This window comes from Equus quagga, unplaced genomic scaffold, assembly GCF_021613505.1.
Source record: "Equus quagga isolate Etosha38 unplaced genomic scaffold, UCLA_HA_Equagga_1.0 1045_RagTag, whole genome shotgun sequence".
NCBI classification, from domain to species: domain Eukaryota; kingdom Metazoa; phylum Chordata; class Mammalia; order Perissodactyla; family Equidae; genus Equus; species Equus quagga.
The window spans coordinates 293,841-317,780 of record NW_025795328.1 but is presented as its reverse complement, the minus strand read 5'-3'; the positions used below and the strand labels follow the sequence as shown (position 1 = coordinate 317,780).

The 23,940-nt window shown below is 38.6% G+C and overlaps 1 protein-coding gene across 1 annotated transcript; it reads right to left on the bottom strand.

Moving 5' to 3' along the window:
* Positions 1-1,042: 1,042 nt before the first annotated feature.
* On the bottom strand, positions 1,043-18,303 carry LOC124232684 (arylamine N-acetyltransferase 1). The gene is made up of 2 exons (XM_046649627.1): positions 18,227-18,303; positions 1,043-3,039 (listed from the first exon to the last, which is right to left on the bottom strand). Exon 2 carries the CDS (start codon positions 3,031-3,033, stop codon positions 2,161-2,163), a length of 873 nt encoding a protein of 290 aa, XP_046505583.1. The 5' UTR covers positions 3,034-3,039; positions 18,227-18,303; the 3' UTR covers positions 1,043-2,160.
* Positions 18,304-23,940: the final 5,637 nt, after the last annotated feature.

Below are 23,940 nucleotides of genomic sequence, written 5' to 3'. Positions count from 1 at the left end.
CAAGGAAAAACAATTACACTGGGTTTCAGGACACTCATTGTACAATATGACTTCCTTGGCTCATTTATACAAAATTGCATCTTTCTACTTAAGCCATTTTTTAAATCTGATTGGTGTCTCTTGCCAACATCTCCTCCATTGGCATAGTCTTAGTCAGAATGTGAGAAAATCCTTCCTGCCCAAGAGTAGCAGAAGTGACCTGGGGGCGGGCCCCGTGGCCGAGTGGTTAAGTTCGCATGCTGCGCTGCAGGCGGCCCAGCGTTTCGTCAGTTGGAATCCTGGGCGCAGACATGACACTGCTCATCAAACCACACTGAGGCAGCATCCCACAGGCCACAACTAGAAGGACCCACAACGAAGAATATACAACTATGTACCGGGGGGCTTTGGGGAGAAAAAGGAAAAAAATAAAATCTTTAAAAAAAAAAAAAGAAGTGACCTGACATTGCTGCAAGTAGCAGCAGAGCTTAACAAGGCCTATCATTTAAGGTAAGGAAGATGGCAAGCTGTCAAATACTAAAATATATCTTTCATCCTTCCTTCTCACTCAGGTCAGGTCTCACATCCACATCTCCCTAGGATCTCCACCCTGAGCAGTATCTCCCAACTGTTACATCGGTACGTGAAGTACTCATGATCCAAAGTAATTTATTCTTTTAACTAACATTTCTCCATTCCAGTCCCTGCTCTTCTCTTAACCTTATTATGATAATCACAAGTCAAAGAGAGAAAATAGTGTAAGAATAAGTCTGCAGTTTAAATAATAGCCCTGATTCTGGAATTCATAAACAGAAATCTGAGTTATAGATAAACAGATTCTGATTCTTCAGCACAAAGCCATACTCAAATTTGGGCCATTAGATGTGCTATTAATATTTAAGCAAGGAAGAAGCAGACAGATTGAGCAGTTTCAGGACCAGGGTTTCAAGCCAGGGGGAAATAAAGCAAGATGGAAGAAACTACACTTTGGGAGGGAAATAAAGCAAGATGAGAGAGCTCTTATCAGATGCTGACTCAGTATCAAAAACATTTACTGACATTATTCATTCATCCATATAGCAAATATTTATTGAGAGTTTAGTCTAGGTCTGGCGCTTAATTATAGAAGTATCATCCCCATTTTACATATGAAGAATTGGAGCCATAGATTCACCAAGTAATTTGCCCAGTGTCCACGGGATTTAAATTCAGATCTATATACTTTGAAGTTCATACTCTTTCTCTTATGACAAAATGTGGAAGGAAATAAAAGAACATAACTGGGAGACAAGAAAGACCATCGCAGAAAAATAGCCTAGCCTCATCATATCCTAACTCTGACAAACAAAAACTTTGTGACTGACATTGTAGTAGCCAGCAATGTTTTAACAGACTTTTTAGACATCAAGTTTTTACAGACAAGTATTTTAAAATTCACAGTAATTATTACTTTTAGAGATAAATGACAATTCTGGAATTTGAAAATTCTAAATTTCAGTGTTCCCATATTTAATAAAATGGTACATGAAGGACTGCGGTTGCAAAAAGTACCATGTAGGAAATTATTAGCTGTGTTACCCTCTTGTGACTTAATCACATGTTACTATGTACTGGCTTAAGCTTTGCCTTGAGAACTATTAGGTTATTTGGAAGAAATATCATGTCTCATTCTTCTTTGCTAAATTCTAAGTTACACATGTGGTATTTTTGTAAAAATTGGACATTGGATATATGCTAGTTGAAAATAATGGAAACAACTTCCTCAATATTCTATTTACTGAACCATGGTTAACTTTTCTACGAATTCAACATTCAACCAATGTGGAAGGTCTTCTAGCACAAATCACTATTTTCCCCCAAAACAACCATAGGCCATCCTTAAAACATCTTTACTATCATTAATTTTGAAAAGGAGTGAGGTTGTTTCTTTAAAATGTTATCTAATTGTGCATACCCACATTATTAAGGGTGAAATGATTTTATGTCTAGAATTTTCTTCAATATAATGTGGGAGCACTGAGGAAATATGATAGCTAGGCTACCAGTTGATAACTGTAAACTGGGTGATAAATACACAGGGTTTTTTTTTTTTATTCTCTGTAGTTTTGTATGTGCTTAAAATTTTTAATAACAAAAAGTGTCAGTATGAGGAAATAATGAAGGACATTTTTACGCCTTACTCTAAATAGTAAAACATTGATCACCATGTTTGGGCATAAGCTTTCTCTCCAAGGAAATATTAAATATATTTTTCAGCTCTTCTTCTACTTCTTCCTCATTCAGTGTCTTAAACTCCACCAAATCCATGTTGTCTTTATAATTGAATTTCCTATAGGTGAGAGTGAAGCCCACCAAACAGTGAACCCCTTCTGGGGTCTGCAAGGAACAAAATGACTTGCTTGTGAACACAGATGCTGGAGATATCTGAAGGTATGTATTCACAGACTCAAAATCTTCTATTGTGCGAGGTTCAAGGGTAAAGTTGTAGATTTTTCTGTATTTATTCTTTTCCAGGAGATCAGAATTAAGAAATTCTTGGTTTGGAATGTACTGTTCTCTTCTCATTTGGTCCAGGTACCAGATTCCTCTCTCTTCTGTCAAGCGAAAGATGCAAGGCACCTGAGGCTGGTCCTGCCCAGAAGTTAACTCCATAGGCTGCCACATCTGGTAAGAGCGTCCAAACCCAGCATCAGCTATGTAGTTCCTGCCATCAATGGTCACCTTCAGCAGAAGGTGAATCATACGATTGCTGTATTTGTTGGCTGTAGGGTTGTAGACATACCCTCCTAATATGGTGGTCTCAAAACCTATTGTGGTCAGAGCCCAGTACAGAAGATGATTGACCTGGAGACACCATCCACCCCGGTTCCTCCTCACAACTTGATTAAAAACCTCCTCCAAACCCAATTCCATGGGTTCCCCACAATGGATGTTAAGATTCTCAAAGGGAATGGCTCGGATATGGTGCTGAAGAATGTCAGTTAATGTTTCCAAGTCCAATTTGATCTTAGAGTTCTCATAACCGATTCTTTTAAAATATGCTTCAATGTCCATGATGCCCTAAGGCAAGGAAAACAAAACAAATACAAATAGTATTACTTTTGTACTTGAATTTGATTGGCCAAATTGTAACTAATGTATTTTAAATAAGTAAATACAGACAATAGTTATACACATCTGTAATCGTCTTTTGTTAGTGCTTTTATTGTATTAATTGTTTCACATACATAAGTTCATTTAATAGTTTCAGTAATCCTGTAAGAAAGGTATTATCACTTCTATGTTTTAAGCATGAGAAGTTGGAAATCCAGATTAAGTGATGAGCAAAATGATAAACAGCTTACATGTAGTATTTTTGGGGATGAATAAAAAAGGTTCAAGTTGTATCAATTAAAATAGGGTTTATAAACAGTTCTTAATATAAACAGGAGAATTATGTAATAAAGTATGTTGTATTCATGGTACCTGACCCCTTTTCCCTTTTAGCTGAATCTTACCCAAAGTTCTGCATTCAAATTTACAATCATTCATGCATTGATTTATTGATTCATTGAATAAATAGTTTACTGAAGGGTCTGGCCTGGTGGCACAGCAGTTAAGTTCACATATTCTGCTTCAGTGGCCTGGGGTTTACCAGTTTGGATCCCAGGTGCGGACCCACACACTGCTTATCAAGCCATGCCTGTGGCAGGCATCCCATATATAAAATAGAGGAAGATGGGCACAGATGTTAGCTTAGAGCCAATCTTCCTCAGCAAAAAGAGGAGGATTGACAACAAATGTTAGCTCAGAGCTAATCTTCCTCAAAAAAAATTTCTTTTTAAAGTTTATTGAAAATCTACTATGTATTTACTATTGATCTAGGGCTTGCTTGCCCTTGGAAATCTTACATTTTAGCCAGGATTGAGATGACACAGAGTGAACTGAATAAATAAATAAAACATGCAATTTCTTAGATTGTGATAAGTGCTCTGGGAAAACTAAAGCAAAAAAAGCAGATGGAATGTGCACAGAGCGAGTTTCAATTTTAAATAATGTGGTCAAAGAGAGTCTCACTTTGACTTTAAGGCTGTGAGAGAATGAGCCAGGTCCACATCGTGGGGGTGGCGGGGGGGGGGAGACCCTTTGGGCATAAGGAATAGAACGTAAAAAAGCCTTAAAATGGAACCTGCCTACAGTGTTCAGGGAACATCAAGGAAACCAGGGTGACTGGAGTGGAGCATGTGAGAGGGAGTGTGGATTGAGATGAGATCAAACAGGTGACAGAGGGCTTACAGGCGATGCTGGCCTTTTGGCTTTTACTATGAGATGAGAAATCATTGTCAGACAGGCAGGAGAGGAAGGATGCAGTTTAGGCAAAATATAGCATAATCAAATTGATATTTCTGACTATTGTGTGGAGAATGAGCTGGACATACTGAGCTGAATGAATTGACATGTGATCCAGGTAGGAGCAATTCAAAGCACATATGGTCTAGGACCAGTGCTTTGCTCACGGGTGGCATGTGACCCAAGTACAGTCAATGAGACTCTATTGAGGGATTTTGCTGAAACCTAAGCAGACACTTTCTGCTGTAGGACTAGGAGCTGGCAGGATTTTTTCTCAAAGCTATTGGGAGAGTTGGCAGAAAAATAATGTCAACAAAGAATTTATCAAGTTAAGGAATGAAAAGCAGAAGGGAAGACAAGATAAGACCTGAATCAAATCTTAAGTTATCTCTTGACCTTCTGGTAAAGGAAGCCAGAAAAAAAGACAAAAAACTCTTGTTTTATTAAATCCCATGTAGAAAAGATTTGTGAGGTGAAAGTGGATCAAAAAGGAATCAGGAGGTTAATAGCCTGGCTCTTTGATTCTTGGTTAGACCATTAGTCCTTCTACTAGGAAATTGTTTTATATTTCTTTTTAAATGTTATAATTTGCTTTCAAGTGTTTGCTTTCCTCATTTTTCCTTTCTCTTCTTTCTTTCTTTTTTTTTTTTTTAAAGATATAATGTTGAGTTAGAATTTAGTAACTGCAGGCCCATTCAAACAAAGTCAGTGTCTAATAGGGGTCTGGATGCAAACAACCTGTTGTAACCAAACAGTACTTGAGTATTCTGTGACTAAACATAAGAAATTATGTATCACTAAAGTTGTGATTCAAGGTAAAATGCTGGAAGCCCTGTGAAAGTAGTTGCCAGGAAAATAGCTGACTGAAAACTTTAGTAGCTTTATGTATTGATTTGTAGCATCTCTGTGCAGTGATATAATCTTTCCTTTCAGCTTGATGATAAATGTAAGAGAACATTCAATGGAGACAGAGTGAATGCACTCAGAGAGTCTCCTGAGAACTCTCAGAAAGTCACTTAATACCTTTCTAAGAAAATTGTAAGTAGGCTGATTTTCAGTTTTAGTTCAGAAAACTTAGAAATTTCTTTTTCCTGGCCCAAACTCTAGAAATAATAGAAAAGATAGTGAAACATATAATGTGACCTTCCTTAAAAACAAAAAGGTAGTTTGGTGGACCATAAATTATGAAAAATCCCAAAAAAGCATAAAATAGAAGGCAAAGACTGCAAAGCAAAGTGAACATCTGAGTTGCATAGGGAGGGTGTAGATCTTATACCTGATGGAGATGGGAGAAATACTGAAGGGGTCTAAGTCTGGTAATTGTGGAAGCCAAGAGGAGGGGGTCTCAGAAGAAACCAGATAGATGATTAGTTGCCATGGGATCAGCAAGCAGGGGGTGAACCACATTCCATGCCCCTCATTACTACTAGATGATTTATGAAACACAGCAAAGACCAGTATGTAATGGTAGCACCTGGTCATTCTTTAGGTGTAAAGTATAATTGGTGATATTGGGGCAGAAAAATAAGGCAATGTTCTTAATGTGTGGTGTCACCAGAAAGGAAGAATGACCGATATATAGAAGATCAACCATCAAAGTGTCTTCTGTCATATTCATCTTCCCTCATCTCCAATGAAAAGATTAAGGAGTCCAAGCCCCACCCCAGCCAGACATCTCACCAGTCACATTAGATTCAAGAAACAAATAGAAGGTGGAGACAGAGCTATACATGCATGAATATGATGAAAAAACAGAATGCAAATATGCCATGAGGTTGGAATTAGAAGAGAAGGGCATAATATGCAAAAGATAGGTAAATAAAGTACATCAAACTCATGAAGAAAGTAAACTGAACAATGGAAAGAAATTCTTTACAGAATTTCTTCCCTTGGAGTGATAGCGCATTTAAAATGGACTCATAAGTCAAAAAATGAGGAGTGATGTCAGCATCAGGGCAAAGTGAGGCCTCTCAGAAGCCTTCCCCCTCCAATATACAACAACAAAAGTCCATACTCCAACAGAGGACATCCAAACAGCACAAAAAATGTTGGACAGATCCATGCAGCCATATGACAAAGGGCAGAGAGGCTGGAGCCCCCCTCAGAGCTGGACTGGGGTAAGAGAAATCTTTGCTCCCTCCCCTAAAGCCTGTGAATCAGACAGTGGGAGGCCTCTGAGAGGGAAGGAACGGGGGAGGGGATGTTCATTTGCAGGAACATCAAGCACTCTCAAGGGGCTGTGCAGCCTAGAGGGAAGCCCTCTACCAGGGTGAAAGGTTTTACCGGGGTGACCCCATCAAGCCAACACCCTAGGAGAGCAGAAGGGGAAAACCCCAAGAGCACACAGTAGAAAGCACCCCTCTCCCCATCCACTCAGTGCACCTCCAGCCCCTGGGATTTTGGCTGAAGGCAGAGGGCTTAGAATACAGGGCTCTTGACCCCCCACCCAGTGGTGATAGGTGGTAACTGGGACCTAATAACAGCAGGATGCAAAAAAAAAAACAGAGCCTTTAGCAATATCAAACACTATATTAGATCTCCAGACCAGAGAGAAAATGGCAAGAACCCAGAAAACAGTCCTGAGCACGCAGAAATATGTAATCTAAATGACAAAGAATCCAAAACAGCTATCATCAAAAAACTTGGTGACATAAAAGAGAATGTAGAGAAACAATTCAATGAGTTCGGGTGCTACTTCACAAAAGAGATTGAAACTATAAAGAAGAATCACTCAGAAACATTAGACATGAAAGACACAATACAAGAAATAAAACAAAATATGGATTCCCTGAACACTCAAGCAGACACCATAGGGGAGCATATTAGCATAATCAAAGATAGACATATTGAAATGTTCCAGATATAGGAGCAGAGAGAACTAAGACTAAAAAGAAATGAAGAAAGTCTCCAAGGAATATCTGACTCAATTAGGAAAAACAACATAAGAATTATAGGTATTCAAGAAGGAGAAGAGAAGGAGAATGGAGTAGAAAGCTTGTTCAAAGAAACAATAGCAGAGAACTTCCCAAATCTAGGGAAGGAAATTCTTGTGGAAGAGGCTGCCAGATCTCCTAAATATGTCAGTGTAAAAAGACATACTGCAAGGCATCTAGTAGTGAAACTGGCAAAACTGAATGACAAAGAAAGGATACTAAGGGCAGGAAGGCAGAAGAAAATTACCTACAAAGGAACCCCCATCAGACTTTCAGTGGATTTCTCTTCAGAAACCTCACAGGCTAGGAGAGACTGGAATGACATATTCAAATCATTGAAGGAAAAAAACTTTCAGCCAAGAATACTCTACCCAGCAAAAATATCCTTCAGATATAATGGAGAAATAAAAACTTTCCCAGACAAACATAAGCTAAGAGAGTTCTTAACCATGAGATGCCCCCTACAAGAAAGCCTCAAGAAGGCCCTCATATCTGAAAAAAAAAAAAGGGAGAAAAGGGTTACAAACCACAGAGTAAGGAGATAAATAGGTAGACAGAATCAGAGCAGGATAGCAAATACTCAAGTATAGCATTAAGCTAAAGGGAAAGAAAACACCAAAAAGAAAGATAATCTTGTCATTTTAACCACAAACCCATAACACAAGATGGAATAAGATGTGAGAAAAACAACTTACGAGGGGAAGAGGAGAGGGACTGAATCTGTTTAGTCTAAGGAAATTAGAGGCCATCAGAAAAGGGATTATCTTATCCATGAGATCTTGAATACAAACCTCAGGGTAACCACTAAGCAAAAAAGCAGAACAGAGACACAAATAATAACTAAGGAGAAAATAAAGAAATGCAACATAAAAAACTACATAATTCGATTGGTAGACCAAAATACACAGGACGAGAAACAAAGGAAATGCAGGAGAACTGGAAAATGAGTGATAAAATGGCAGCATTAAGCCCTCATATATTGATAATCACCGTGAATGTAAATGGATTGAATTCTTCAAAAAAAAAAAAAAAAGACACAGAGTGGCGAGATGGATTAAAGAACAAGATCCAACAACATGCTGCCTCCAGGAAACGCATCTCAGCTCAAACAAAAAACACAGGCTCAGAGTGAAGGGATGGAAGATGATACCCCAAGCTAATGGCAAACAAAAGAAAGCAGGTGTCACAATACTGATATCAGGCAAAGTACACTTCAAGATAAGACAGGTAAAGAGAGACAAAGAGGGCAATATATAGTGATCAAAGGGACACTCCATCAAGAATAACAGTTATAAATACCTATGCACCAAACACAGGAGCACCAAACTTCATCAAGCAACTGTTAACAAACCTAAAAGAAGCATTAATAATAAGACAATAATAGTAGGGGACCTCAACACTCCACATATGTCAATGGATAGATCATCCAGACAGAAAATCAACAAGGAAACAGTAGAATTAAATGAAAACCTAGACCAGATGGACTTAATAGACACATATAGAACATTCCATCCAAAACCAGCAGAATACACATTCTCAAGTGAGCATGGAACATTCTCAAGAATATACCATATGTTGGAAAACAAGGCAAGCCTCAATAAATTTAAGAAAATTCAAGTAATAACAAGCATCTTTTCTGATCACAATGCTATACAGATAGAAATTAATTACAAGAAAAGAGTTGAGAAAAGGACAAAGATGTGGAGACTAAACAACATGTTATTGAATGAGCAAAGGATCATTGAAGGAATTAAAGGAGAAATAAAAATATCTGGAGACGAATTAAAATGAAAACATACCACAACATCTCATGTGGGATGCAGAAAAAGCCATATTAAGAGGGAAATTCATTGCAATAACAAGCAAGAAAAAACCCTTAACAAACAAGAAAAAAATCAAATAAGCAATCTCAAACTACACCTAATTGAATTAGAAAAATAAGAACAAACAAAGCCCAAAGTCAGTAGGAGAGAAATAATAAAAATCAGAGCAGAAATAAATGCTATTGAAACAAAAAAGGCAGTAGAAAGGATCAATGAAACAAAAAGCTGGTTCTTAAAGAAGATAAATAAAATTGACAAACCCCTAACCAGACTTACAAAGAAAAAAGAGAGAGAGCTCAGATAAATAAAATTAGAAATGAAAGAGTAGAAATTACAATGGAAACCACATAAATACAACATATTGTAAGAGAATACTATGAAAAATAACAACAAAATGGACAATCTAGAGGAAATGGACAAATTCTTAGACTCTTACAACCTCCCAAAGCTGAATCAAGAAGAAACAGACAATCTGAATAGACCAATTATCAGCAAAGAGATTGAAACAGTAATCAAAAGCATCCCAAAGAATAAAAACCCAGGACCAGACGGCTTTCCTGGGGAATTTTACCAAACTTTCAGAGAGGATTTAATACCTATCCTTCTCAAGCTATTCCAAAAAATTAGGGAAGATGGAATGCTTGCTAACACATTCTACAAGGCCAACATCACTGTGATACCAAAGCCTGATAAGGACAGCACAAAACAGGAAAACTACAGGCAAATATCACTGATGAACATAGATGCAAAAATCCTCAACAAAATATTGGCAACCCGAATACAGCAATACATCGAAGAGATCATACATCATGATCAAGTGGGATCTATTCCAGGGGCACAGGGATGGTTCAGCATCTGCAAATCAATCAGTATGATACACCACATTAACAAAAATGAGGAATAAACACCACATGATCATCTCAATAGATGCAGAGAAAGCATTTGAAAAGACCCAACAGCCATTTATGATAAAAATTCTGAACAAAATGGGCATAGAAGGAAACTACCTCAACATAATAAAGGTAATATGTGACAAACTCATAGCCAACATCATACTCAATGAGGAAAAACTGAACACCATCCCTGTGAGAACAGGAACAAGACAAGGATGCCCACTATCACTACTCTTATTCAACATAGTACTGGAGGTTTTGGCCATAACAATTAGGCAAGAGAAAGGAATAAAAGGAATCCAAATAGGGAGTGAAACTCTTGCTGTTTGCAGACAACATGATCTTATATATAGAAACCCCAAAGAATTCATTGGAAAACTATTAGAAATAATTAACAACTCCAGTAAAGTTGCAGGGTACAAAATCAACTTACAAAAATCAGTTGCATTTCTGTGCTCTAATAACGAACCTACAGAAAGAGAATTCAAGAATACAATTCCATTTACAATAGCAAAAAATAGAATAAAGTACCTACAAATAAATTTAACTAAGGAGGCAAAAGACTTATACAATGAAAACTAAAAGACATTATTGAAAGAAATAGACAGTGACAAAAGATATGGAAAGAGATTCCATGCACGTGGATTGGAAGAATAAACATAGTTAAAATGTCCATACTACCCAAAGCAATCTACAGATTCAATGCAATCCCAATCAGAATCTCAATGATACTCTTCACGGAAATAGAGCAAAGAATCTTAAAATTCATATGGGGCAATGAAAGACCCTGAATTGCTAAGGCAATCCCGAGAAAAAAGAACAAAGCTGGAGGCATCACAATCCCTGGCTTCAAAATGTACTACAAAGCCATAGTGATCAAAACAGCATGGTACAGGTACAAAAACAGGCACACAGATCAATGGAACAGAACTGAAAGCCCATAAATAAAACCGCACACATACGGACAGCTAATATTCAACAAAGGTGCCAAGAACATACCATGAAGAAAAGACAGTCTCTTCAAGAAATGGTGTTGGGAAAACTGGACAGCCACGTGCAAAAGAATGAAAATAGACTATGATCTCATGCCATACACAAAAATAAACTCAAAATGGATCAAAGACTTGAAGATATGCCCTGAAACCATAAAACTCCTGGAAGATAATATAGGTAGTACACTCTTTGACATTGAACTTAAAAGGATCTTTTCGAATACCATGCCTTCTCAAATAAGGGAAACAAAAGAAAAATAAACAAATGGGAGTTCATCAGACTAATGAGCTTCTCTAAGGCCAAAGAAACTAGGATCAAAACCAAAAGACAATGCACCAATTGGGAGAAAATTTTTGCAAATCATATATCGAATAAGGGGTTAATCTCCGTAATATATAAGGAACTCACAAAACTGAACAACAACAAAACAAACAGCCCGATCAAAAAATGGGCAGCGGATAGACATTTTTCCAAAGAAGATATACAGATAGCCAATAAACACATGTAAAGATGTTCAACATCACTAATCATCAGGGCAATGCAAATCCAAACTGCACCAAGATACCGCCTTACACCCGTTAGAATAGCTGTAATCACTAAGACCAAAAATAATAAATGTTGGAGAGGGTGTGGAGAGAAGGGAACATTCATACATTGCTGGTGGGAATGCAAACTGGTGCAGCCACTATGGAAAACAGTATAGAGATTCCTTAAAAAAGTAAAAATAGAACTACCATATGACCAAGCTGTCCCACTTCTGGGTATCTACCCAATTTTAAATCAACAATCCAAAGTAACATAAGCACCCCTATGTTCGTTGTAGCACTATCTAGAATAGCCAAGACATGGAAATAATCCAAGTGCCCCTCAACCAATGATTGGCTAAAGAAGATGTAGTATATATATATAATGGAATACTACTCAGCCAGAAAAAAAAGACAAATTCATCCCATTTGCAACAACAAGGAAGGATCTGGAAGGAATTATGCTAACCAAAATAAGCCAGGCTGAGAAAGACAAACACCAGATGATTTCGCTCATATGTGGCATATGAACAAACACGTGGACAAAGAAAACAGTTCAGTGGTTACCAGGGGAAGGGGGGTGGAGGGTGGGCACAGGGGGTGAAGGGGAGTACCTATGTAGTGACAGACAAGAAATAATGTACAACTGAAAGTTCACAATGATGTAAACTATTATGGACTCAAATAATAAAAAATAAAAAAGAATTAAAAAAATCAAAAAAAGAAGTGATAAAATAATAAAATTTTATGGAAGAAAAGATTTCAGACCTTAGGAAACTAATTAAGAACAAAAACAAGACCAATACATAATCAATTGTAAATAGAAAGGGACTGTATAGATACAGCATAATATCAAACTACTTATGTAGAAGAAAAATTTAATACTCATAGTAATGGTCAATGAAAAGATAAAGCCAATAAACAGAGAGAAGCTAATAGAAACAGAAAACAGTCAAAGGCAATCTAACAAAAGACAACTGGTGCTTTTGAATAAGAGAACTTGATACTGACCTTGATATTGGTTCCCCCACATTAAACCCATGTTTTACGTATGCTGAGGAATTTTCTATGAGAAAACACATATTTCTAAAAGGTCTGTATACAAGGAATGTAAAATATATGTTTTCAGTAGAAAAGGTATAAAGAATGGAAATATTTTTGTTTCTTGAGTTAAGAAAGATAAATTTGTCCTAAAGTACCGGGACAAATTCTGAATGTAGAAAAAGTAACCAAAGTTTTGTGAAAGTAAAACCCTGTGGAATTTTGTGCATGGTCAAGTTTTCCGAGGTTAAAATAAATTTGTTAAGTAAATAAGTTTCAGTATCAAAAGTAAACTGGTACAAAATTAAAACTTGGTTTCTTCTTTCTTAAAAGGATAATTTTCCTAGACTTTTAATCTTCTCTTGATAAAAAGATTATAAAAAGGTCTGTTTTTACTATTTTAACTCCGTTTCCCCTTGTCTGTTTCTGTCATCACTTTGAATAGATACCCGAACATGGTTTCGCAGTGACTTTTGTTTCCTGTCTGAACAAAAGTTTTAAAGCTTTTAATATTTTTGACAAGCTCCCTCCAACACAAATATTCAAGTTTTATTCAAGAATAAAAGCTTTCTTTTGATCTGGAGGAGGAAGGAAAGTTTCTCTGGGGATTTTCAGAGGGACCCTGAGACTTCTTGGAGAGATTTGCTTTCTTCCTCTAAGAAAAAATGCTAAACTAATTAGGCTTGTTTGACATATTAGACTATATGGGAAGCATTATCAAATAAGTAATGATAAACTTTCTTAAGTGGTATTATGTAAATGAATGTTATTGATATAAATATTTTTTAAATTACCTAAAATTCTGATTTGTTCTGATTGTCAGCCATAATTCTGGTTATTATCTCAAAATGTTGTACATCACAGAGATGGTCCAGCATCTTTGTAAATTGCCACTTTTAGATGTTTTGTTATTTACAGACAGTTGTTTGATGTTTTTGAAAATATGTTTCATCTTTAGCAAAATTCATGGAAAGGACTCTGGTGCTTACTCTAGAGTACAGGTTCCAATAAACTTTCAGATTATAAAACTGCACTGGGTAAGAAATTACAGAACTCTAACAGAAAAACTGACGACTTCATGAAACTGCTAAGATTAAGATCGAGAACCAATTACACAGGACTGAATAAACCAATAGGGATGATTATAATTTTTATGGCTTTTTCATTGAGATATTGCTGATTTTTGATGTTTTGTTTTTTCCAGTTTTAAGAAAACTTTATTCTCTTAAGGAACTGTATTTATAGCAATTTACAGACAAAATTAAGGCATTTACCTTTTTCTCCCTATCTGAGCCCTAGAAAAATGTAAAAACTCCTGATAAGTAAGTATTCTTATTCTCATGGCAATATGGTTTTTTGCATAAGTCCAATAAGAATTTGCTCTTCTTATAACAGGACACAATTGTAAACACTAGTTATATTACCTAGGCTTTGACTAGAATGTCATATTTGAGAAAAACATACAGACTCGGATATGACTAGGCAACTTTTGAGGAACGAAGGTTGACATTCTGGAATAAACTCACTTCAAAACATTGGCCTGGTACCATTCTTATGGGTTTCCAGTGACCTGGTAAGGTTGAGCAAAGGATGTCGCCCCCCTGGCAGGTACAAGGAACCTCAGTATTTTGGGGAACCTCACGAAGAGAGGGATTCATCCAAATCAGTAGGTACAGAAGGCAGAATCTGATGACAAGTTCTTGGTCTGGCTTTCCTGGCCGTGAGAGGCCTTTGAAGTTAAACCAGAGATTCCTTATGTGGTTCCAGCAAAGCAGATTTGAAAGAGCCTATATAATCAATTACTATTCTTGCTGTACTTATGTAAATAATTATGCCAAATTTATTAAAACTAGACTTACTTTACAAACAAGTTAGTCTTAACTTGGCTACGTCCAGTGAAATTGAGGGCGATTTTAGAGAGAAAGATTATGTTTCAATAAAAACTATAATACACATTTGTGGATATTAGATTTTGGTTCTGTCAATTGTCTTTAAGATTTTTTGTTACACCTGTTAACTGGACTGGATCCTGAATTGTTTTAGTCTCCTGAAATATCTGGCTACAAACCTCCAAATTAACATTTTCAGGTTTTTCCCCATCATTTGCATTTGGAGTCACTGAAAACTAAACCTGCCTTTTTTTTTCCCCCTGAAACCTTGCAAACTAAAGCTGGAGGACTTGATGTAAACTTAAGAGAGATTCACGCCTGCTGCTGTGTAAGCCACTCAGAAAGCTACCTGAGTGCCCGATGACACCATCAGAGATATTTCAAACTGAAACAGATGCTTCGACCCTGACTTCTAGGAATCTTGAGTGGCTGCCCCCTGGCTCAAGAACTGGCTTATAGGGGCCGGCTCCATGGCAGGGTGGTTAAGTTCATGTGCTCTGCTGCGGTGGCCCAGGGCTCGGATCCTGGGTGTGGACATGGCACCATTCGTCAGGCCAGGTTGAGGCGGCGTCCCACATCCCACAACTAGAAGGACCTGCAACTAAGATATACAGCTTTGTATGGGGGGGGGGGGGGGGGGAGATAAAGCAGGAAAAAGAAAGATTGGCAACAGTTGTTAGCCCAGGTGCCAATCTTAAAAAAAATAAAAATAAAAAAAAGAACTGGTTTATAATTTGCTCCAACCATTAACCTTATTTTTCTCTTTTCATTTCTCAAGAAAAACTCTTATTAAATCTCTGGCTACTTACCTGATACAGGCCTAACTTTGGGAGTCTACCAGCATCAGCACCTTATTAAAAGACTGGTTCAATGAGATGAAACAACCTATGCCCCAATTCAGCAGGAAGAAGCTAGATCAGATGCCGCCCCAAATCCATCAAGAATGAGAGATTAACATAAAATAGGGGGGAATTGATACCAACCCTGATATTGGTTCCCCCACATTAAACCCAGCATATGTGGAGTTAAAACCAAAACACTCTTTCCCTGCTCACTCCCTGACTCCCTTTCTGGACAGAATCGGCAAAGCAGCTGTGTACAGCTGAAGAACAACCTAGACTATGAACAGCTATACAAGAGTTTTTGTCTTTTCTCTCTTCTTTTCATGTAATTACCCCTGTCCTTTCCCCATAAAAATCCTCCTCTTTCACTGTGTAACTGGGATACTATTTGGGTTTCTACCTGACTCTGTGCTCCCCAAATTGCAATTCTTTTATCCCAAATAAACATTTGCCTCTTAAACGCGTTTCTGTTTTTGAAGGTTGACACAGTTAGAAGCTTCCTTTTGAGGGAAGAGTGGAGTCCACTGTTTTGTGCTTGAGGAACTAGATTGAGGACCCCGGGGAGGGAATAAGATGCTGCCCTCATGCTCAAGGCTACAAGCAGCACAAATACACTTTGGACTGAGGTAGAATCTTCAACCTCTACCATGAGGATTCCTTGTATTACTGAATAGATCTTTTCAAAAATTGATGTGAAATTCAAATAACATAAAATTAACCATTTTTAAAGGTATTATTATTATTATTATTATTATTATTACTTTGGTGAGGAAGATTGGCCCTGAGTTAACATCTGTTGCCAATCTTCCTCTTTTTTTTTCTTCTCTCCGAAGCCCCAGCACATAGTTTTATATCCTAGTTGTAAGTCCTTCTAGTTCTTCTATGTGGGATGCTGCCTCAGCATGGCTTGATGAGTGGTGGGTAGGTCTGTGCCCAAGATCCGAATTGGTGAACCCCAGACTGCCAAAGTGGAGCATGTGAACTTAACCGCTCGGCCATGGGGCTGGCCCCAAATTAACCATTTTAAAGTGAACATTTAAGTGTCATTTAGTACATTCACCATTTTGTACAACCACCACTTACTTCTATCTAGTTCCGAAATATCTCATGACCCCAGAATAAAACCCCATACCCTTTAAACAGTTACTCCCCATTTCCTCCAGCCCCTGGCAACCACCACTCTACTTTCTGTCTCTATGGATTTAACTATTCTGGATAATTCATAGAAATGTAATCATATAGTATGTGGCCCCTTGTGGCTAGCTCCTTTCATTTGGCACATTTTCAAGGTGCATCTATATTGTAACCTGTGTTAATACTTCATTCCTTTCTGCGACTGAATAATATTCCAGGATATGGATCCACCCTTGTTGTTGATCTCCTCATTCCTCGACAGGCATTTGGGTTGTTCCCACCTTTGGCTATTGTGAATAGTGCTGCTCTGAACATTCACGTTCAAGTACTTTCTTCAGTATCTGCTTTCCAGTCTCTTGAGTACAAAACTCAGAATAGAACTGCTGAGTTGGATAGAAGAATTTTAATGAGAACTTCTTAGTGGCTTTTCTTTCTGTGTGTTTTTATTTTCTTTTCCTCTCCCTATCCTTCCTCTTCTCTCCCCACCTTCCCTCTTTCTTCCCTCCCCACTTCCTTCCCTCCCTTTTCCTCTTGGCTTTGTGGAAACTGCAAGGACACTACATCCCAGCCCACTCCCAGGGGCAAGGGCCGGCCCAGCAATTTTCTGGATGGAAAAGGAGACGTCGCCAGGCAAGCTATGCCCCCAGACCGTCCTTCAACAGTGCTTGGTGCACTGAGGGCTCATGGAGCAGACCCCGAAAGCCCCCCAAGGAAGCAGCAGTCACAGCTAAGCCAGCGGAGGAGCCCTGGCAGCAGGAAGTGCTGAGTGGGCTTTGTTCCCTCCTCAGGAGAAGCTGAAGCTCAGACTTGCTAGTGAAATCTGTCCATTTTTAAAGTTGCCTCTGGGTTTTTAAACCCAGAAAGGGCAAACAAAATAAGCCTCTGGGCGGGGTGCAGCTAACAGACAGTTAACAACTTCCCTGTGAGAGAGAGGGTGGGGTCAGCCGTTTTGTGACTGAGAAACTAAAATGAGGACCCTGGGGAGGGAAACAGCAGTTAATCAAAAAAGAGCCAACAGGCGTGCCATTGTGGGCATCATACGGGGCACAGGAGCAACGTCCACAGCGAGAGCACGCAGGCCCCTTGCTCCTGTGGCTGTCTTCCTCGCAGGCCTCTCTCTTCTACGGAATTCTGCACATCTGTGCTCTGAGAGTGGAGTCCTCAGTCTGCCTGACAGTGAAGGAGCTTACTTCTGTCATTTGTGGCTCCTGGAGATCTTCCCCACTATGCCTCCTTCCTGCACGATGAGACCCGCCCTGGGAACTCCCTTAAACACAGCAGATGATGTAACCCAGTCCCCCTGAACATTTGAGGTCATTAGAGAATTTCTGATCAGCTAGTGCAGGAGGAGTGGGAATTGTTATGAACTTGTTGCCTGCAGGACTAACTGGGCCCATTGGGACACACTCAGATGGGGACAGAGGAGGTGGACACACTGTTTCAATTATCCAAGAGGGAAATCCTGCTCCCTGAAACACACATAGACACATCAGCTATCTTTTATATCCTCTTCAATCCTCACAACCACCCTTTTAAGGAAGCTCTCTTATAGCTCCGTTTACTGACAGAAGCACTGGCTCTTAGAGACACTGAGTGACCTGCCCAAGTCTCACAGCTGGGATGTGGTGTGGCTGTGACTCTCACCCAGACATTTGGAATCACAGGGCTGTTATCTTCAGCATTCTGCTGTACAGTAGTTTCAGCGCAAGGATTCAAAGTAAGTATCAGCCAAACATTCTGAACAGCCTTGGGACTTGAAATTTGGCCTTGGTGTAGTATCTAGTCTCCTGGACCCACATTTGAGATAGGATTTAGTCCAAGTTCAAAGCATAAACAAGTCACTCACCAAGTTCCACCAGGGCCCGCAACCAGGAACCAGGCTGACTGCAGTCCTTCCACCTCCAGGTCAGCACAGGAAGTGTCCTCACTGGCTTCCCACACAGCTCCACCCCCAGAGGAGTGGAGCTTTAATCACCCGGGGATCTCTGGGAAATGTAGTCATGGGGCCTTGGTTGTCCTTGTGCACCTCTTATTCAAATCTATTCACTGAAAAAGAGCGGAGAGCTGCATTATCAGAGGAGTCCAGCCACAGGCTGTGGAGGTGTATGACCTTGTACTGGACACAGTTCCTGCTCTTAGGGAGCTTGAATCTAGACGTCTTGTGTGGAATGTGAGAGGTGAGTGTTTTGAGGGGGTCCAGGAAAAGCAGACCCATTAACTGAGAGGAAGCTGATAAAGATGGATGTTTCAAATCACTCTCCCCAGATTATGACACCCTTTATTCATCAATTTCTGAGCCCCCTCAGTTTCTATTTTTTTCCTTTGACCCCCATCTTCAGTTCCATTTACCACTCCACCCAAAGGCACTGTGTCATGTGTCTGTAATGTGTCCACGTATATGGTATGAGTGTGACATATGTAATGTGGTTTTGTTTCTGCTTGTGTTGTTAATTTATGTTAATGATACTGGTCTATAGCTCTTGCTGTTTCTTATGCATTTTCCTCTGCACTATATTTTAGAACCTGTCTGCATGACACAATTGTTGCCTTGTGCTCTCCCTTTGGCACTAACAGTTCTAGTGCCCTTGATGTCCTACTGCACAAACTTGGGAAGGCTTTCTCTTGGCCTGTGCTTGGACAGGATAGATGGACCTGCAATTTAATGCCCTGGGGCTACATCTCAGCCCAGCAATATGGGAGTTGGAGGATAAATACCTCGTGTCCTACCCACTCTGGTGAGATTACTCTGGGCATGGACAACACTGCCTCCCAGTGTTCTCCCGTGGGATTATGCTCCCTTTGTCCACAGAGGTAACCTGCCAATAATGTACTCTTTACTGACTCTCAAGCTGCCTTTGTCTCACTCTCCCACTCCCATACTGGTGCTTCCTTAAATCATCTCTCAAATAAGCTATTTGAATGCAAATCCTCATCTCAGGGTCTAGTTTAGAGGAAACAAACCTAAGACCACTTAACCTGTCAGTACCACTGGTGAAGGACACTTAGGTTGCCTCCAACTCCTGGTTGCTACAAACACTACTGTGTTGAAGACTTTCCCACATGTGCCATATAGATGGACCTGAGACCTTTACGTGGATCCACATTGGGGATGGAATGTGCTGAGGGACAGGGCAAATGTGTACATAATTTTGCTGAGCATTACTGTCTTCTTCTGTAGAAAGCTTCCTGTTTTCTACACATCTTGTTTGACACTTTCTCTTAGCAACCTTCAAATGTCTGCTGATCCTGTGTGTCTGAGGTGATACCTCAGTGTTGTTTTAATTTGTACTTCTCTGATTATTAGTGAGTTTGAGCAACTCTTCATACTCCTATTGACCCTTCAGGTTTCCCATTTGTCAATTAAATGGCAAAGTGTTGAGGAAGCACTCCTCCTGCCATAGAAGCCAGAACACCGCAGAGAGGAAGGATGGATTGCAGAGCAGATCTTGCTGTAAAAATATTGCAGGGGAAGGATATGATCCCAGAATGCAGGTTTGTGGTTTGATCATTTTGGCACAAAGTACAGGAGAGGTATTATTCAATGGAGTAGGACTATTGTCCTCTTGATTCTTGGAAATTTGACCCCTAAAATTAGCCATATGGCAAATTTATAATTCTGAGATTACTTTTATCATTCTAGCCAAAGTAATAGAGGCCCTGGAGGATCTCCAGCAATAACTGTCATAGGAATCTGAGATCAGGAGGCTTGTAGCTGAGGGAGATTAACACCGGAGTCATGGATCCTGATGTCCAAGGGCAGAAACATCTGAGGTTATAGGGCTGGGATATCTTGGGCTTGAGAACTTCCTCCAGTGTCCAGCAGAGTGTCTATCCAAAATTTAAGGATCTAATTATTCCCTAGCCTTTTCATATTTAAGGAGAGCAGAACTGGGAAATACTTGAACTGTCACTGGGCACTCTCTTCACCATAGAAGGAACAGAGATACAGAGGTGGACTAGGGCTAGTAATAATGGTAGTATGAAGATACCTCTTGATTCCAATATATGCAAGTTGGAAAAGTTGTAAGTGTACCACTTTAAAAAAATATATACTTAAAGTAGTAGAATTAGCACTTTATAAAGAATCTAATATGTGCTAAATTGTTTCATTTCAAATATTACAGCATGCTAAATCATTTTTTTATTTTGTTGCTAAAGAAAAAAAGAAACCTTTAGTTTTGCAAAGATAGGGAGATTGAATTGAAACTTTCCCTCTTAATGATGGAATCCATGGAAAAAACTGGCCTCTAACTGAAGATTTTTTTTGTTGAATAAATCTTTTTTGAAAATTTGGTTTTCAAGACTTCTGGCTTCTGTTCCAACATGTAAAAGTTAGGAAGTCAACTTTCCCATTCTCAGTGAAAGTCAGTAAGTCCTGAAAATTAAATAGATCCTTCAGAGTATCTAGGTCACGAGGCAAACCGCTGCCTTGAAAAGGAGAAGCAGATAGGTGCATATGTAGAATCGCAGATCACCGGGAGCCAAAGCCAAGGACTGGAAGCCCGTAGTTGAAGCCAGTGTTGCTAGGAAGAAATACTTCAAAACTTTAAATTGATGAATTCCTGGAGACTCAGTGTAGACTAGGTTAAGAGTGAAAAACTCCGGGGGCATAGCCTCAGGGAGGCCTCCCTACTCTTGTGAATTTTACCTCCAGGATCTCCACCAGTTCTCACTAGGAAGACCAGAGAAAAATCTCCTTCTGCTTCTGATAGAAGGACGAAAACGTAGTTATTTTGAAGTAAGCCCAGAGCATTCTCTTCTCCTCCTTCCCTCAAGGGAAATTACTTTTTTTTTTTAAAAGATTGGCACCTGAGCTAACATCCGTTGCCAATCTTCTTTTTTTTAAAGATTGGCACCTGAGCTGACAACTTGCCAATCTCTCTCTCTCTTTTTTTTTTTTTTTGCTTTTTCTCCCCAAATCTCCGCCCCCCCCCCAGTAGATAGTTGCATGGCCTGATGAGTGGTGCCATGTCCACACCCAGGATCCGAACCAGCGAAACCTTGGGCCACCAAAGCAGAACACGCGAACTTAAGCACTGGGCCAGGGGGCGGGCCCTGGGAAATTACTTTGTAAGAGTGTAGTCAGTGATGTAAAGGAAATAGCCAACTCCAACCCTCTCTAGCATTCCTGGCTCATCTAAGGGGGAAAAAGTTTGGAAGCACTTTTGAAGGTCACATCTTGAGAAACAGCCCAGGCTTACTTTAAGTTTGAGACTAATAGTGGGACTACAGAAATCTTCTTTACTCACCATACCTTATCACAAAATCAATTGTTCTACTGCATATAATAATGAATTACAGCTGAAAAACTACCAGTTTCAGATTCTATTTAATGAAGAATTTCTAGGGAATCACAGAGACAAGAGGGGAGAGAAAAACAAGGACACTAAAGGAAATTGAAGTGTTGGACATGTATAGCTACAGAAAACAGTAAACATAGCTCAACTCCTACCAAGATAAACATAAACCCTCACACTAAAGGCCTACAGACCTCAGTTCTTACTACCCAAAACATGATGTCTAGCTTCCAAGATAAAATTACAAGGCACATTAATATACAAAAAAAACCCCCAACAATTCTGAAGAAACCAAGGATGAGAATAAGAGTCAGATATGGTAGAGATTTTGGAGTTATCAGAGTGAGAATTTAAAATAACCCTGATTAATATGCTAAACTCTCTAATGGAAAAGTAGACAACATGCAAGAATAGATGGGTATTGTAAGCATACAAATTAAAACTCCAAGAAAGAATCAAAGGGAATGCTAGAAATAAAAAATACTGGAACAGAAATAAACAATGCCTTTGATGGGCTCACCAGTAGGCTGAACATGGCCAAAGGAATATTTAGTGTTGCCTGAATATTTGTCAATAGAAGCTTCCCAAACTAAAATGCAAAGAAAATACACAAACAAAAGAATATTCATGAACTGTGGGATAATTATAAAAGGTGTAACATCATGTAATGAAATATCAGAAGGAGAAGAAAGAGAGAAAGGATAAGAAGAAATATTTGAAGTAATAATGGCTGAATATTTACTTTCCAAAATTAATGATATACACTAAACCACAGAACAGGAATCTCAGATAGCATCACACAGGAGAAATATCCAAAAATCGACACCTAGACATGCCATGTTAAAACTGCAAGAAACCAGAGACAAATAGAAGATCTTGAAAGTAGCTAGAGGGGAAAAAAACCCCACCTTCCATATAGAGGAACTATAAGAAGAATTATACTGGACTTCTTTTCAGAATGCATGCAGGCAAGAACTGGAGTGAAATATTTAAAGTATTGAAAGAATAAACCCACCAATCTAGAATTCTGTTTCCAGCCAAACTATCCTTCAAAATGAAGGAGAAATAAAGATGTTCCCAGACAAACAAAAATTGAGGATATTTGTCATCAGTAGATCTGCCTTGCAGAGATGTTAGAAGTTCTTCAGAGAGAAGGAAAATTATATAGGTCAGAAACTAAGATATACATAAAGAAATAAGAGTATTAGAGAAAAAATAGAGGAAGGCTAAAAAAGCCTTTTAGTTTTCTTATTTTTAATTTTCTTTACAGATAATAATTTGTTCAAAAGAATAATAGCAATAATGTATTGTGTAATTATTGCTCATGGATAAGTGAAATGAATGACACAAAAATGTTATGAGGGATCTGAGGAAGAATTTGGAACACTCAGTGATACAGTACTTGCATTCTCTATGAAGCATTAGAGGGTTATTTGAAAGTGGACACAGATTAATTGTGAATGTATGCTGCAAATCCTAGGGCAACTAGTCAAAACATTTTTAAAAATACCTATAATTGATATGCTAGGAAAGGGGAGACAATGAAATCATATAAAATGTTTTATTAAAAGTAGAGAAGGAAGAAAGAGAGGAAAATAAAAAAGTAAAATTGCATCAAACAGAAAACAGTTAAAAATATGATAGATTTTAATACAACCATATCAATAATCATTTAACTGTGAATGGTATCAATTCAGTAACTAAAAGATTGAGATAAAAGAGTGGATAAGAAACCAAGACCCAACTGTATGTTGTCTACAAGAAACCTATTTTAAATATAAAGATACATATAGATTAAAAGTAAGGGGATGGGAAGTAACAATGCATATCAAACTACAGAAACTAATATGGTCTCCTCTCCCCCAAGGGTAAAAATATCTCTTGCCTAAGCATTGGTAGCACCTGGCACAGGGTTTTCCATTGCTTGAGACACTTGTATTGCCTCTACTTATATGAGAGCAAGGAACACTTTTTTTGGATACCTGGTATCCTGTGGCCAGTTCATGGAGCATATGCAACAGGGATAGTAAAGAATAACTATAGTGGCTTTAAAGTATTTTCCAGGACTTTATTGCTAGCAAAGCACTGTGATTAAAATGTTTTTGCTTTTCTATAAAGCGGAATCTCCTGAATTCTTAGCTTATGTTACTCAAAGTGTGATCCAGAACCACCTGTGCCATTATCACCTAGCATTCTTATTAGAAATTTAGATATCTGGGAATCACTTAAAACTAGTGAGTTAGAATTAGATCAGCATTTTTAA

What these genes read in the sequence shown, in the direction of transcription:
- LOC124232684 (XM_046649627.1), bottom strand. Translation starts at nt 3,033, where the DNA reads ATGGACATTGAAGCATATTTTAAAAGAATCGGTTATGAGAACTCTAAG.